Source organism: Aquarana catesbeiana, linkage group LG09 (genome assembly GCF_042186555.1).
Source record: "Aquarana catesbeiana isolate 2022-GZ linkage group LG09, ASM4218655v1, whole genome shotgun sequence".
In the NCBI taxonomy this organism is placed as follows: domain Eukaryota; kingdom Metazoa; phylum Chordata; class Amphibia; order Anura; family Ranidae; genus Aquarana; species Aquarana catesbeiana.
Genome location: NC_133332.1, coordinates 210,526,634 through 210,543,992, shown reverse-complemented (window position 1 = coordinate 210,543,992; position 17,359 = coordinate 210,526,634). Strand labels below are relative to the sequence as shown.

General features: G+C 41.6%; 1 protein-coding gene across 4 annotated transcripts in view; it reads left to right on the top strand.

Annotated features, from left to right (window-relative positions):
* TMEM250 (transmembrane protein 250) overlaps positions 1 to 14,539 on the top strand; it is a 28,337-nt gene extending 13,798 nt beyond the window's left edge. For 3 of the 4 annotated variants that reach the window (XM_073599639.1, XM_073599638.1, XM_073599637.1), the window contains one exon: positions 13,941 to 14,539. In XM_073599639.1, the coding sequence (XP_073455740.1) occupies positions 14,073 to 14,492 (420 nt within the window). In that variant the 5' untranslated portion in view covers positions 13,941 to 14,072 and the 3' untranslated portion in view covers positions 14,493 to 14,539. Of the gene's footprint in view, positions 1 to 9,401; positions 9,505 to 13,940 lie in introns of those variants that run through there. The other variant, XR_012236036.1, reaches the window with a different exon arrangement.
* The last annotated feature ends 2,820 nt before the right edge of the window (positions 14,540 to 17,359 follow it).

The following is a 17,359-nucleotide window of genomic DNA, read 5'->3' as shown; positions in this document are numbered from 1 at the left end:
TCTCCTACCTGGGAAAGCACAGGTTCACTTTAACCTTTTGCTGCCGGAGCCATTTCTTTTTTTCATTTTGCACACACGTACTAAAATGAAAACTTTTAAATATTTTAATATTATATATTTTATGAAATCAGAGACTCTGTAGAAAAGCAGTGATAGCTGCTGTGTTTTTTTTTTTTTTTTTTTTTTTTTTTTGTTTCATGATATTTGCGCTACTGTTAATTTCAGTAAAAAATACAGTTAGTATCTTTAAAAAAATAGTCATTATTTAGTGCTCAAATATGATATAATCCCCATGTCGTGTAAACTTTAAAAGATGAGGCTATGTTTAGTAAATAGATATCAAATAACTTAGTCCTATTTCACACAGGGCATGTCCGTTTTGACAGACTCTGCTTGCTCAGCAGGAATCGATCCGCTGATCCCTGCTGAGCAGGTGGATGACAGGTCCATCTCCACTCACTGTGTGGCGACGAACCTGTCAGAGTCCCGCTCTCCTGTATGGGGAGATCCGATGATAACGGACAGGCGGTCCTTTTTTCATCTTCCATCCATCTGGATTTGGCGGACCGAATCGGACACCGCTGACATCTGTCGCTCCATAGAGGTGAATCAAGTGTCTGATCAGGTCCGCCTGGAAAACGGACAGGCGGACCTGATCGGACAGCATGTGTGGAAGGGGCCTTAAGCTTCAAAATTGCATGCTGACGCAAAGCAACAAAAACTGATACTTAAAATTGTCCAGAGGTGAATCTTTAAAAGCTTATCAATTTAGAATTAACTAAAATTGATGGCCCTAAAACAATTTCTCTCACTCTGGCGTGCACAGCAATTTTCAAATCTTTTATATTTGCATGCAAACCCAATGTGTTTGCATGCACATGTTCGTGGGTATGGGGGTCTTCGATATTTATTTATTTATTTTTTAATCTTAATTTTAAAGTCATCATAAGAGGGCTAATTATATGATGGCATAGAGCAGGTGACAGGTTTTCATCTCCTGGTGCTCTTCTTCCTCATGGAGGTTTTGACACTTAAGTCCCGTACACACGATCAGAAAATCGTACGGAAAATACAGCTTTCGAAGCGATCGTGCGATAATTGAATCATTCGTACAGAGCTTTCGAGACCCGATCAGGACAGTTCATCCGATATTATTCTATCGGACATGCATGAAACATTTATTCGTACGATTTTCGTTTAATCAGTACAGCTATCGTTCGAAAATGCAATACGAATGCATTGACACACATGACATCACTTCCGAATTTTATTTCTGTCATGCGGGAATTTTCGTGACTTTAGTAAACTCATCAGATTCGATCTTAGATTAGCATGCAATAAAAAACGACGATCATTTGTCCGATAATCTCATCCTGTGTATGGGGCATTTAGCCCAGAAGTCCAGGACACATAGTGGGGAAGGCGGGGGGGTGATTGTGCAAGCCTGACATGTTCACTACTAAGACACATAATGGGGGAAGCCTGTCATGTACCCCACCTTGTAGAAGTGGTACATAGTGGCAGGTGTACAGCCTCCCAAATCACTTTTTACTACAAAACTAGGAGTAAAAGGGTAAACAAATTCAGGGCTGCCACAGTGGCTGGAAGTTTGTTTGTTTGCATGCTGATGCTGCCATAATAGTTGTGGTTTTAGCAAATAGTTCAAAGAGTAAGCATAGGCAGCAATTTAAGACTCCCCTATTTGTTGCAATTATTTATTAAAAATGTATTTTTGAATAGTACTTATTTGTACTGGTTGTTGGTAATCCCCTGCACAGTAGCATTTAGACTGACAAAGAAAGGGCAATGCCTTAGTTAATCAGGAGTTACTGTGTTGCTCAGTGCTTTAAATATAACAATTTGAGTTTGCTGATTGGAGGAGAAAGCATGTGGAACACCCCACCAGTAAACTGTCACAGCCTTGACCAAGCTATATTTCTTCAACTACAGTTTAGAAAAGTCAGCGGTCAGGGCTTTCTGGTTTAGAAAACTGGTTCAACAGGATTATGCATTTTTCTTATTGTACGCCACGGGACACAGAGCCATAGTAGTTACTATGTGGGTTATAGGCCACCTTCAGGTGATGGAAACTGGCATGCCCTGAATTAAAATGTGCACTCCCTATATAACCCCTCCCACTGGTGGGAGTACCTCAGTTTTGTAGCAAAGCAATATACGTGTAACAAGAAGGAAGGGACCTCTGTGTCCCGTGATGTACCTCAAAGAAAAGGATTTTACAGGTAAGCTGTTATAAAATTCCTATTTTCTTGTCATACATCAGGGGACACAAAGCCATAGTAGTTACTATGTGGGATGTCCCATAGCAATGCCAACTGAAGGGAGGGAGACACAACAAAGTAGGGCACCAAGAGACTAGAGGACTCATACTGATGCCTGCAGTACACTGCGCCTAAAGGCGATAGAGTAAAGATGTGCTGTGCTGAGCTCCACTGGAACAATCCTTTCTGGGGCTAGCCATGCAGCCGGGTCCATTCAAAGTGTCTTTTTTGGCCGAATTGAATGGTACCCAGGCCTCATATCCGAAGAAACAAGGTCTTGCCTGTAATGCTTCTCTTTTAGAGAGTTGGACCATGGGATCCAGTACTTTTTGGTATTAAGGCCATAAAGTTTTTACTGGCGGTGGTGCTATTACAGGTCCAGGATTGTGGGTTTCCTCAAGGATCCCCAGCTCCTGAAGGTTTAAGGGAACCCACTGTGAAGGGTGAAGATCCCTTGATCCCATAGGATCAGGAGCTCGCGCGGGAAAAAGCTGTCTTTAAATAAAATGAGGGGAAGGGGTTTGGTGACACAGGCATTCCTTTGACACATTTACTACTGCATCAGGCTGAGCATTAATAGCAGTGACAGAGCTGGACTATTGCTCAAGCAGTGGATGCATTCCTTCTGATAGTACCTCTGCTTTGTGCATTGGGCTATGTTCAGAAGGGGGGTGAAAAACATCTCAAAAAGGGCTCTAGAAAGACTTTTTTACAAGTCACACGGAAACCTAGATCCATCCCAGTAAAGATGGCATCCTCCCCTGAGAGTAATATGGCTGGTCAGAGTGAGCCATCAGGAGAGTCAAGTGTTGCAGCTGCTCTTAAGCACTGCAGCCCCTGTGTGTATATTACTAAGGAGGTTTTTTCTTCAACCATTTTAAGTTTGAAGCAAAAGATTGATGCTTAATCGCATCCCAGAGTGGGACTAAGCGTAGCAGGTCCTCGTCCATTGCTCAGGACCCTCTTACTGAGGAACATGGATCAAGAAATGACGAATTTCTTTCAAAGGACCAGGAAGAGGCTGATGTCGCCTCTTCCGAAGAACCTGATACGGAAATATCAGGTTCGCAGGAAAGGTTGTTGGTACAGTCTCTCACTGTAGGAAGCTAATGTATTCTGAGTGGGAGCACCCAGATAAATAGTTTTTTCCTGCGAAAAAGTTTTCTATACTTTTATCCTATGGAGGAAGAGTTTTCTAATGGGGAATTCCAGCAATTGACGCTGCTATATCCTCTGTAAAAAAAATCATGACTTGTCCAGTAGACAATGCTCATATACTAAAGGATCCAACAGATAAGAAGTGGGAGTTCCTTTTTAAAAAAAACAAAACAAAAAACTATTTTGCTCGCAGATTCAGTCAGCGCTGGCAGCTATCGGAGTATCTCAGTCCTTATAAGACCAGTTTATAGAGGTACTCAAAGTTATTCCTGATCAGCAGGCCCAGGATTTGGCCAGGATATCAGAAGCGTTGTGTTTTACAGTAGACGCTATGAAAGATTCTATTCTCCAGGCCTCACGGCTCATGCTAGGGCTGGTACATGTGCGTAGAATCCTGTGGTTGAAAAATTGGTCAGCCGAAGTGCCATGCAAAAAGCTCTTGGCTAGTTTCCCTTTTTATGGTGAACGGTCACTTGGAGACGATCTGGATAAGTATATCCAAAGAATTTCTAATTGGAAAAGTTTCTTTTTACCGGTTAAGAAGCTTTTGTCTTTTAAACGTGTTTCTTCTCCAGTGCCAGGGGCATCAGCCTCCAGGCAGTCACCACGGCCTCCACCGTCAGGTTCAAGAGGTAAACCTCAGGGTCAGTCCCAGTGTCAAAGGAGGACCTGGGGAAGGAAACCCACAAAACAGAATATTAAAGCCTCCTTAAGAAGAGGCGCCCCCGCTCGCTCGAGTGGGGGGAAGGCTTCTACAGTTTTCAAGGGTCTAGCAGGAACAATGTCGGGACAGATGGGTGGCTTCCTCAATATCTCTAAGTTACAAACTAGCGTTCTGAGAGTTCCCGTCTCCTCATTTTCTCAGATCAAACGTTCCCAGAGATCCAGTGAAAAAGAAGTCTTTCTTGCTTTGGATCATCTCTTGCCTCAAAGAGTGATATCAATGGTCCCCTTGGAAGAAGCAAGGTTTAGGGTTTTATTCAAAGCTGTTCACGGTTCCAAAACCAAATGGGAATGTCAGACCCATTTTAGGTATCAAAGATCTAAACCGGTTTTCGAATATCCGTTCTTTTCGCATGGGGTCAATCCGATCAGTAGTCTCCATCCTATAAGAGAGAGAACTTCCGGCGTCAATTGGTATGAAGGATGCTTATCTCCATGTGCCGATTTTATTTTTTCCCCGCTCACCAGAAATTTCTATGCTTCGAGGTAGAAAATCTTCATTTCCAGTTTGTAGCTCTGCCTTTCGGTCTACTGCACCTCGAGTGTTTACAAAGGTCCTGGCTCCACCTTTGGCCAGGTTAAGGGCTCAAGGTATAACAATAATAGCCTACTTAAGACTATCTTCTCTTAATAGGTCAATCGGTAGCCCGCTTAAACTAAACTTTGGTCACCGCAGTTAGCTACCTGGGATACCTAGGTTGGAATCTCAACCTGGAGAAATCCTCCTTAAAACAATTAAGGAGATTGCAGTACTTGGGGCTGATCATAGATACAGCTCAAAATAGTGTTTTTTGCCCCAGGAAAGGATCAGTTCCATAAGGGAACTGTTTCAGTTGGTCAAAACTAAGAAGAATCGTTCCTTATACACAGTTTCATTCAAGACTGCTGCAGAACAGTATCCTGTCAACTTGGAACAAAAGGCTCCATGCTCTGGACTTTCCAATGCATTTATCCCCCCATGTGCGTCAGAGCCTCAATTGGTGGTTGATATCCAAGAACCTTCAAAAAGGAAAAATCCTTTCTATCAGTTACCTGGAAAGTGGTAACAACAGATGTCAGCCTTCGGGACTCAGGAACAGTCCTGGAAGAAGCATCTGTCCAAAGGAAATGGTCCAAAATCAGAGATAACCTTGCCCATCAATATTCTACAGATTTGGGCAGTACGCCTGGTCCTCGAGGCCTGGACACCCAAACTACGGAATTGTCCTGTCAGGATCCAATCCAACAATGCCACAGCTGTGGCCTATATCAATCACCAAGGGGGCACAAGAAGTCGTGAGGCCCAGAAAGAGGTGAATCATATTCTATCTTGGGCAGAAAACAACATTCCTTGCCTATCAGCAATTTTTTATTCCAGGGATAGAGAATTGACAGGCGGACTACTTGAGTCGCCAACAATTGTTCCCGGGAGAATTGTCCCTTCACCCCGACATCTTTCTGTCAATATGTCAAAGATGGGGAATTCCAGATGTGGATCTGTTTGCATCCAGGTTCAACAACAAGATCGTCAGTTTTTCACTGATCTATGCGTTCCCTCTTGTTCTGCTGGTTCCGCGCCTTCTCGCAGGATCAAGCAAGAAGGGAAGTAGGTGATTCTTGTAGCCCAGGAGATCTTGGTTTGCCGAGATCGTAAGGATGGCAGTAGGGGACCCTTAGACCCTACCACTATGGCCAGACCTTCTCTCGCAAGGTCCGGTATTCCATCCTACCTTACAAATGCTAAAATTAGCGGTTTGGCTATTGAGACCCACATTCTGAAAGATCGTGGGCTGTTAGCTTCAGTAGTTTCTACTTGGTTAATGCTAGGAAGCTGGCTTCCAGAGTCCTATACTATAGAATCTGGAAAGCATATGCCTCCTAGTGTGAATCCAGGGGTTGGCACCCCAGGAAATATGTCATAGGTAGGCTCCTTGAATTCCTACAAATAGGATTAGGAACGAAGCTGGCCTTGAGTACTATCAAAGGCCTGATGTCGGACCTATCGGTCTTTTTTCAATGACCACTTGCTTCACTCTCTCTGGTTCGTAACTTTGTTCAGGGGGTAATACGGATTAATCCTCCAGTTTGGTCACCCGTGAACCCTGGGGACTTAATTTTAGTCCTGTCGGCTTACGGAAGCAGCCTTTTCAGCCAATACGAGATATTCCCTTGGTCCTCTTGACGGAGGAAAAATAATTTTTTTTTTTTTTTTTGGTTTCCATATCTTCTGCAAGAAGAATATCAGAGTGGGCTGCTCTTTTTTGTAAAGAGCCATATTGGTTTATTCATAAGGATGAGGTTGTATTGCAGCCTCATCCTAAATTCCTACCGAAGGTAGTATCGGGTTTTCAAACCAGGATATTGTTCTGCCTTAATTTTTTTTTTCTACAACCTCGTTTCTGTGGAAGAAAGGTCACTACATTCTCTTGATGTGGTGAGAATGGTCAAGGTCTATTGAAAGTGACCGCTCAGATTAAAAAAACAAATGTTTTGTTTGTGTTGCCAGACGGTCCTAAAAGAGGACAGGCAGCGTCAAAATCTACAATTCCTAAATGGATTTGTCAAGTGATTGTTCAAGCTTATGGTTTAAAGAGGAAAATTCCTCCTTTTCATATTAAAGCGCACTCCACGAGGGCTGTTAGTACTTCCTGGGCAGTGCATCACCAAGCCTCCATGGCTCAGATCTGCAAGGCCGCAACTTGGTCTTCAGTCCATATATTTACCAGATTCTATCAAGTAGATGTAAAAGATCATGAGGATATCGCCTTTAGGCGCAGTAGGCTGCAGTATGAGTCCTCTAGTCGCTTGGTGCCCTACTTTGTTGTGTCTCCCTCCCTTCAGTTGGCATTGCTATGGGACATCCCACATAGTAACTACTATGGCTTTGTGTCCCGTGATGTACGACAAGAAAATAGGACTTTTATAACAGTTTACCTGTAAAATCCTTTTCTTTGAGGTACATCACGGGACACAGAGGTCCCTTCCTTCTTGGTACACGTGTATTGCTTTGCTACAAAACTGAGGTACTCCCACCAGTGGAAGGGGTTATATAGGGAGTGCACTTTTTAATTTTGGGTGTGCCAGTGTCCATCACCTGAAGGTGGTCTATAACCCACATAGTAACTACTATGGCTCTGTGTCCCGTGATGTACCTCAAAGAAAAGGATTTGCCAGGTAGGCTGTTATAAAAATCCTATTTTGGCAGGTAGGATAATTGACAAATGTGTATTTCATATGTTTATTTAGCTTTTTGTCTACACTTCTGTTTTAAAGCAGCAATCCAGTAGAATAAAAATAAAGCTACATAATATCATATACTTAGGAGCTTGTTCCTTTTTTTCCTTTTTTGAATTGCAAAAGTGCTGGTGCTTGTAAGGCTCATTCTGATTCTAAGTAGTCTCATATTAAGATAAGTATATTTCAGCTTCGGTCCATTGTTTACTATTGAGCCACGTGTTGTGGTATGTTCAGCAGTACACTTACAGACTGCACGTGGCATTGTGTGTATGTTTGTATATGTATGTATATATATAGGAAGACACCAACAGCAATAAAAAGCTGGTCGAAGTTCTAACCCATCATTCATTACAATTTTTGCCTTTTGATTGAAGAGATTTCACATAGATCTGTGAAAGCATCAAGGGACAATCTTCCTTCTGGCGACACAGTAATAAAACTCTTACTGTCTCTAACCCTTTACCACTTTATTAAAGAAAAGTTTCCAAATTCTCATTGAGAATGCAGGAAACACTGCATTCTACCTGCAGGAAACACTGGATCAGAGTGTCTGGAAGGCTCGCAGGAGCCATTGCCTTTGGTTCTTGTGGTTCCTGCCTTCTGCAACCAGCTTGCTGGTTTGCTTATTTTTTTTGTTTTCCTCTTGGGTCAGGTGCAGAGGTTAGATCCCCTCCAGCTGGAGGCTACGTTTTGGGCCTATGGGACTACAAGCCTAAGGCAGAGGGGTCCAAAGGGAGGGGTCAGCTGGGGTCACACTTCCCCCTTTTGACTTATTTCAGGCTTTCTATTCCCCTGGTGTTGAGCTTATCTGCCTCCAGTTCCAAGATTATTATGCTTGTATCCTTATCTGGTAATCATGTCTTGACAAAATTGTGGCAATGGAGACTTCCTTTTTCTATAAAGATGTGATGGGCATCCTAAAACATGACATAGACCTGCACAAATGTCACCTAAATCTCTGCCACAAAAAACACCAAGAGAATCCAGGCCTGAGACAGACTCGAAAGTCATTCAGATTATAGAAAAGGGCAAAGAACATAGCTCATAAGTTTTAGCCTCCGAGGAAAGAGAAACAAGGGGAAGGGAAGAATCCTGTACTTCAAGATATGCAGTATATATTTCCATTTGAAGAACCTGAAAAACTGTTCAAAGTGATAAACTCTACAGAACAGATCAAGGAGCAAAAGTCACATCTATTCAAAACCAATTGTACACTGGCAAAGAGGAAAACCAAAGGACAGTGTCTTTTGTGAAGAACATCATACTATGGAAATAGAAGGAGCCAGCAAATGGGCTCACTTGTCTTGTTAAGGTATGTTGAAAAAAAAAAAATCCGATTTATCATTTTGAGGACATGGGAAAATTGAAATATCCCATAGACAGGAAAAAGTTTTGTTAAAGAAAAGGCATGGATCACATCTGCTTGAGCATTTAAGCTAACAGGCCAATACCTGCGCCACCAGGAACTGTGATTTCTGGATTGAACAGATACAGGCGCACCTATCCCAAATCTCTACAGAAGAAGATGTAATGGAGTCTATTCCACTCATCTCTAAAGTGGAGGCAGCAGAGGCTGAAAGAATACCATACCAAAAAATAGATCTTTCGGTTGGAGCTTTAGAAAATATTAGAAAGATCAGCAGACAGGAATGGTATTTTTCGAAAGAATATGCGAGAAATTGGTGTAAGATTGAGGGGTCTTCATCCAATTGATGGGGAGCAACCTGCCTATTTTCTTCTTGTATGTAATCCGGAGAAGTTTACAAGCCTAAATTGCTGCGACCAGCCCCCAGAAACCTTTTGCTCACCAAATTCCCCTAAACAAACCCAACATTAGCCACAAATATGAACCAGTCTTTAGTAAAACTCCTTCAGCAAATCAGAAACCACTGGGGAGGTTTTGCCTAATTAACTTTAAAAAATTAAACAAGTAGTGAGATACATAGATGTAAGATGGAAAGCATGCATACAATAGGAAATCTCCTTCCCCAAAAGTAATCATGGCCACCTTATTTCCATTTCCAGGCACTCATATTTTGACCTGCCCCCAGCAAGAAGAATTTTCACAAAGATAATGTTAGAAGTGATGGTAATCTTATCCTCTTTATGATGAAAGGTAAAACAAATCTTATTTCCTGAACAGTTTTTAAATTTTTGCATGTGTTAGTAAAACTTTTCATATCACTGCAACAACTTAGTGTATCCAAGTGAATTATCCCTGGTCTTTTGTTCTACAAAAAATAAATAAAAATAAACTCTCCTTGGCAGCAATACCATACAAGTGTACATTATTTGTTTGTGACTATACAGGCAGTCCCCGAGTTACGAACACCTGAGTTACGAACGACTCCTACTTACGAACGGCCACTTGTGCTCCACGCTTGTCCTGGATAACTCCGGACACATCCCATACTGCAGTACTACATGTACTGCATGGCCAGAAGAGCCCCAGATAACACAACAAGCGTCCGGAACATCCCACATCCACGCACAGGCAGACGTTACACTTACGAATGCAGTGTACTGGCTGGAAGTTACACTTACAAATGCAGTGTTGCGACTTGCGAACAACTTCGACTTAAGAACAAACCTACAGTGCCTATTGTGTTCGTAACTTGGGGACTTCCTGTAGTTGGGCCGAGAAACAACAGTGCACATTTTATCCTAATTGACACAGTTTTTTTTTTTTTTTTAATCATACCTAAAAGACCCTGACCATGAACTCTGACCCTGACCTTAATCTAGGTCAAGCCCTGATCAAGCTATATTTTCTTTCTGCAATTTTTTAGGTTACCCTAATTTATGGAAGATGACATGTGAAAGATTTCTTCCCTGGCAAGGTGCAGAACCTTGATGCACTACCAACATGAAAAGCTCTGTCTATTTCAGGCAGCATGATGTCGGCCATTCTGGGGGGTGGGTTGGGCTCAGGCTCATTGTAGACCACTTAAGGACCTAGACCTTCTAAAATGGAATGACCTTGAAGGAAAGCCTGGACAGATCTCTAAATATGACCAAGAGTGAAAAATGTCCTGAAATGGTGGACTAAGAAGAGCCATCTCAGTCAAGGGAGGTTATGGTGTTACCCAACGCAATTGAAAGTTACTATGGATGCCAGCACCAGAAGTCCACCACTTCATCAACAACCCTGCCCAAGGCAGATGGCCACCTCCCTTTGCCTTACAATCATCAAATGACAAGTGAACACCAGGCAGTGGAGGAAGCATTTAGACCCAGAATTTTGACAAAAAATGTACTGATACTGTCAGACAAAATTATGACGTGTCCTACTTAAATCACCAGGGGGTACCAGGTCCAAGACACTTCTGAATATGGTCAATCTCGTAATGACCTGGACAGAGGAAAGCTTGGCCACAATATCCATATCCTGAGGAAAGAAAACATTGTGGCAATCTTACTGAGCCCAAACTTAAATCAGACAAGGAAAATGCGCCCTACACCAGCAGGTATTACATTTACTAGTAATAAGATGGGGACATCTTCAATTAGACCTATTTGCTACTTTACAAAATGCCAAAATACAAACTTTTTTTCTTTGAATCCACAACGGAACCTATTGGGCTGTATGCTCTAGCCCACAAGGTAATCAAGGAAGTTAATACAAGCATTTCAGAATCGTCCTGATTGTCCCCCCATGCCTGAGGAGGGCCTGGTCCTCAATCCCCCTGAGGATGGTAGAAAACCCCTGTATGTTTCTTGTGACGGGAGAGCCTTCCTGTTCAGAACACCAAGACCTATACCCTTATCTGTTGTAGCGAAAATCGTTTGCATGGATTCTGAATAGAGGACAATTAAAGACAAAGGTTTTGCCAGGCCTGCAAGTCATTCTGGGCCCACGTTAACAACCCAAACTACAAGAGTTCAATTAGCATTGGGTTTTCCTACAAAGGGGTGGTTAAGGGTCTAGTTTCCATTACTATCAAAGCCCATGCTGAGGCCCCATGAGTATTTTCTCAATGAAACCCTCTCCAATTACCCCCCCCCCCCCCCCCCCAGTCAGGCATTTCTTTAAAGCTTAGGCATAAACCTTTAAAGGTCCTTATAATACTTACTTGGGACCTGCAGATAGTATTAAGTAGACTTTTTAACACCCCTCAAAATTACAGATGCTCCTATCAAACAAGTTTGCCTCCTTAGTAGTTGATGATGAAGTTGCATGCTCCAATGCACCAAGAGTATCCAGGTGTGAAAAAATACAAGACCCTCTTTATACTTTTTGATGAACCTAGGAGAGGAAATAAAGCATCCACAGTATTCATTGTGAGCTGGATCTGTCTAGAGATTAGCATAACCTACAAAACCGTGCCTAAAAAAAAGAGACTGTGCCTCTGTTGAGCAGATCTGTAAAGCAGCCATATGAACTACCATTAATAAACTTATTAAGCACTCATCAGATTTAAGCAGACCTTTACCCATAACAACTTTATAAAAAAAATAATGTTCTTTAGCAAGCAACATACATTCTACATTAATAATTGTGCTACCAAATTTAGTGTGTGCTGTAAATTGCCTTCAGCATTTTTCCTGTTTCTTCTTGCCAGAGGCTTCCATTTTGCTGAAGCCCATAGCCCCTGGGCAGCAGTATATCTTTAGGCTGCTGGCAAATCGGGCTCTAGTGACTCTGATTTTTGGCACAGAAGATAGAACAACTGAGCATGTACACAGCAGAATGAGACCTGCATTTTAACACAGTATAGGCACTTATTTTTAATGTTATACCTGCAAAAGGGGCAGACCTCAAGTAATCTATCAGGACTTAATTTCCAGACTAAATCTCTACTTTAAGCTTTGTTCCTGCCTTCATTCCAGCCAGGATCAAGCCTTCAAGAGGAAGGTGCTTTAGGTAACCTTGGGTAACAACTTGCTAGTCCCTCTAGTGAACCGTCATGGAGGATGATTTGGGAATACCTGAGTTAGTACCTGATAAATCCTTTTCCATAAATTCCCCAAGACGGGGCTTGCTATCAATGGAAGGTAATGGCTCCTGGCAGCCTTTTAAATTTTCTGATCTTGTGTTTTCTGCAGGTGGGCTAGTGAACTGGCCTGACAAATTCAGGAAAAAAAATATGTATCAGGTAATAACCTAAGTTTTTGGCTAAAGTTGGGCTTGAAAGTGGAACTATAGGCAGGCAAAAAATTGTAATCCTGTGCAGACAGTTTTCCATTACAGGCATCTCTCTTAGCACAGTGCAGCCAGGCTCTGACTCTACTTTTCTCTACTGCAATAGAAAAGCATTAGTTTGGTCAAGAACCATCCCACCTGTGATTGGATAAGGAAGGAGCACCAACACATTGTTGTCATCCCTGTGTACTGTCTAATATAGAAAGGTCTGGATGTCTTTTGGTGTTGCCCATGTCTCTCCGTCAGATTTCTGCTGTGTATGGAATTACATGATGCTAATACTATTACAGACCAAGGTCCTGTTTAAAACACATTCCTGTGTGTAAGCAGTTTCCAAAAATAGGATATGTGGCAAGGAAATTTTAAATAACATTTCAAATACAGGTATAAATGAAGTGCAGCTCTATAGAACAAAATTTGGCCTTTTTACAATACATTTTTATCTGTCTCAAAACCTAAAAAAAACAAAATGCATAAAAATACTTGTGTTTTAGCCTTATATAGTTAGTATATTGCTTTTCTAATTCTCTGAAGGCTAGTAGGTATTGCTAGATCACATAACATTATCTTTGATTATTGAATTGTTTACATCTCTGAGTGGTATTTGGAATTAGGAGCAGCTTACCAACAAAGTACCCAGGAACAATGGAACTTTGAGCTTGTGATTATTGGTATGAGGGTAACTAGTGCAATTAAAGGTACTGGAATCCATCTATTATGGATTATCCATTGGAGTTTTTTGCTGACCCCTAAAATGGATTTGCTTTATTTATGAATTTTATAATAATGTGAATTATGCATAAAAGACATTTCTCCAGCACTTCAATTGGCACTCTTTTTAACTGCATTTCTGGTACAATAATTTTTATTGAGAAAAACAATGCCAGAATACAGGCTTGAAGAAAAGGAAGGCAAAGTGGTCCCGCACATGGGAACAAAACATCACTCATGTAAATACAAACAAAATCTATTTCAAAATGTAAAGACAAACAGTAAAAGCATCCGGCGACTGAGCCGGAAGTTGGAATTAGTAACTGGACTCGGAGGTCCAAGACATGGTAAGACTAACAGACAAATCAAAATGGACAAACAAAATAAAAAAGATGGGGGGAAGTGGTGAGAGCGAAGGTAAGAGGGAAAAAAACGAAAAAGGAGATGTTCTTTAACTGCATTTCATTCATGTGTCGCTTTAAGCACCTTTTTTACACTTGTGAAAAATAAGTGATGCAAGTATAGCCAGTTTAGGTCAGAAACCTGAAATCAATAATAAGAAATTGTTTCTTGATGTGTATTTTATACATTTACAGCTTAAATTAGCTAATGACTTTTACATTACATGGTAGTTATGTTACAATTGTAATAAATGAAGATCGTATGAGCTAAGCCAGAATTTTTGCTTTAAGACCTTTCTCCTTTTCCAGGTAAGGATGATGCTGGATTTCCGACCCTTTGTCCCTTATTTCTTTTCTTCTCAGTTTCATGGCAACCTGCCAACCTGGTGATATGAACCTACTACGCCCTCCCCTGCGACTCTGCATACGCCAGGGTGCCCGATGCCTGTAATCCCCATTCCCCGCCGTGTTCGTTCTTTCCACGGCCCCCATACTACCTGCTTGCATTCTGCCTGCGGACCTGTCCGGACCACGCACCTGGTGCGCACCAAGTACAACAACTTTGACATCTACTTGAAGTCCAGATGGATGTATGGATTCATCCGCTTCCTGCTGTATTTCAGCTGCAGCCTTTTCACTTCCATCCTCTGGGTGGCACTCTCGATCTTATTTTGCCTTCAGTATCTTGGCATCCGAATTTTCCTACGCTTACAGTACAAACTGTCCATCATCCTGCTGCTGCTAGGGCGGAGGCGGGTCGACTTTAGCCTCTTGAACGAACTGCTTATTTATGGGATTCATGTAACCATGCTGCTTGTCGGTGGACTCGGCTGGTGTTTTATGGTGTTTATAGATATGTAAATAAATGCATGCCGATGAAGAACACTGCTCCTTGGCAGATGAAGTATGAGCTGTTCTTGTGTTTTTCTTTTATTTATTGATGCAAAAGTGCACTTTTTTATAATAAATGCATGTAACTACACATCAGGAAGGCAGGCAGTAGTCTAGCTGGATAAGTCAATAATTTCAAGTAATCCTAGCCGTTGCTTACAGCCCCTAAACTGCCAGCATAAATTAAAGGAAGGCGTGCTCCGATGCTTCTTCATACCTTGTTATAGCCTCTCAAACGCTGCAGGAGCTTCTCCCACTGTGGTGCTCTAAATTTGGGAAATCTGAGATTTCCTGAGAAAGTCAAGGGCTGGCCCATCTTTTAGAATATCAGTTGTTCAAAGTTTTGGGCAGCCACAGTGTCCAACAAGGTGTTGTGTGAGTGGGCAGGCCAGCACTTGACTTTTTGGTAAAGTTTGCATGTTAGAATGTCCCAGGGCTCCCAGAAGGCACAGTACATGCTAGCACCTTAGTGTGTCTGCATTAAATTCATGATGACAATTTGGGTGTTCTAAGGAGTAGAAAGGTTTCTGCCCTGTCTTTGTCGTTCTTTTTTTTTTTTTCTTTTCTATGTATGTCTATTACTAGTAAATTGTATGTGTATTAGTTGTTAAAAAAAATCGCAATCTTGATTCAACTCCCCCTCACGATCTTAATACCAGCATTTCCATGATTCATGTAAACCGTGCAAAGCAGTTCTCCTGCTCACAGCTGTTAAAAAAAAAGCAGCTGCTGAAAGCGAGTGAAAAAGAAACCTTGTATCCATCTGTTTTTTTTAGAGATCAAAGGGATGAATTTCGGTCTGTAAGTGAGGTCAGTTTGACACTTGTTGCTTACAAGTTAAAGAGGAACTGCAGTCTGCTCCCATAAGTAAAAAAAACAAAAAAAACATCTTTACCATTCTGAAGCTTCCCTCCAACCACTTTGCAGATTATTTTATATATACCGTGATTCTGTACTTGCCTGTACTTGCCAAATATGCTTCCCAAAATCTCCCTCCACTGAGTCTGGCTGCAACAGTTTTAACTGTGGGCAGCTGAAGCTGCTGCCTGGTTCACTTATTGGATTTACACAGACACACAGAGGCACACCTCCAGCTCTCATTGGCCCTTTTATGACTCATCCCCCTCCCTTCCTGGCAAACTCTCCAAAAACTGATGTCATAAGCATAGGCTTTTTACCAGACAAGAAACAGTATAAGGTATGTATAAGGTATTTACTGGTAGAAAAAAATGTTTTACTATCCAAAGTTAAAACAACAAGGGCAGAGGATTAAGTAGATGGAAAGATGAAAAAATGACTGAAGTTCCGCTTTAAAATCAGTATTTGTTGCTCAAAAATTACTTAGAACCCCCAAACATAGTGTTGTTGTTTGTTGTTTTTTTTTTTTTTTTTTTTTTTTTTTTTTTAGCAGAGACCCTAGAGAATAAAATGGCAGTTGTTGCAATATTTTATGTCACGCTGTATTTGTGCAGCGGACTTTTAAACACAGGTTTTTTTGGGTGGGAAAATACACCTCAATGAATATAAAAAAAACAAAAAACTAAGCAGTAAAGTTAGCCCAATTTTTTTGTATAACGTGAAAGATGACATTGTAGCGAGAACCGTGATCTTTATTCTAAGAAAAAAAAGTTGTGATTCTCATTTTATCCAGAATCATGCAGCTCTAGTGTATAGGTTAGAAAAGTCATGAAAAAATGGAAGAGCTCCAGTAGTGTTCCTTTTGCAAACCCAAACCAATTCCCTGCAGGCCCCAGGTCTGTCAAGTTGATCCCTGCTTCCTTACCTAATCAACCCAGTAGTTGGTGATGTCAGGGTTGGAATGACAGATCCAGAGCCTGCACCTTTACATGCAGCAATAGCAGCTATTTCTCTTCCATATGCTCTCTTTTATACCATACTGCCTATAGCATTATGTCAGAAGTCATCCTATTCAAGCCCAAGTTACATTGTGAAAGAAAATACCTCATTGCTATTTTGCGTTTGCTGCAGTTTTTTTATGAGCTCAAATTATAAGAGAACATTTTTTGCTAGCGTGTACAGTTGAGGTGATCTTTACAGACTTTGTATAGCCTTTTGCATATGTTTACACTCATGTAAATTGAACTGTGTAGATTATGTATTTCCTTGATTTTGATGAATGCCCCATCAAAGCTCTGTCTTCAACCATGTTAGGTTTTTTTGGCCATTTATGCAGTTTGCTTATCTAAGGACCCTTGCTTACAACTGATTTAGTTTTTTCCATAATTCCCCAAAAATGCCGTAAATTTGGGAGGGAGCTGCTGTAAAATGACTCTAAAGGCGCCAATGTTTTTACCTAAAATAAAAAAAATAAGAGCGGTTTATACACCTGCTCTGTCTACTGGTATTGCACAGAGCAGCCCCTTGCCTCCTCATCTGGGGTCCCCTGCCGGCACTCTAGGCTCCTCATCTCCTCCGAGTGCTTCGATAGCAAGCTGTGTGCTATGGGGGCACTCATGCGGACTTGCTCCTGAGCTGGGCTGTGTGCGCCATAAACATACACAGGGGCTTGGCCCTGCTCACTCTTCACTGGATTTGATTGACAGCAGCAGGAGCCAATGGCTCCAGCTGCTATCAATCTGTCCCATGAGACCAGAAGGTGCAAAAGAGCAGCTCTTCTGCAGACAGGCACAGTGCTGGTTCCAAAAAGGTAAGTATTTAGGGAGGAGGAGGGAGCAAACAGTGAAAGGGGTTTTTTTAACCTTAAATGCACCTTTCAACTTTAGAAACCCTTTAACCACTTAAGGACCAGCCTCGTTTTGGATTTTAGGTGTTTACATGTTTAAAACAGGTTTTTCTGCTAGAAAATTACTTAGAAC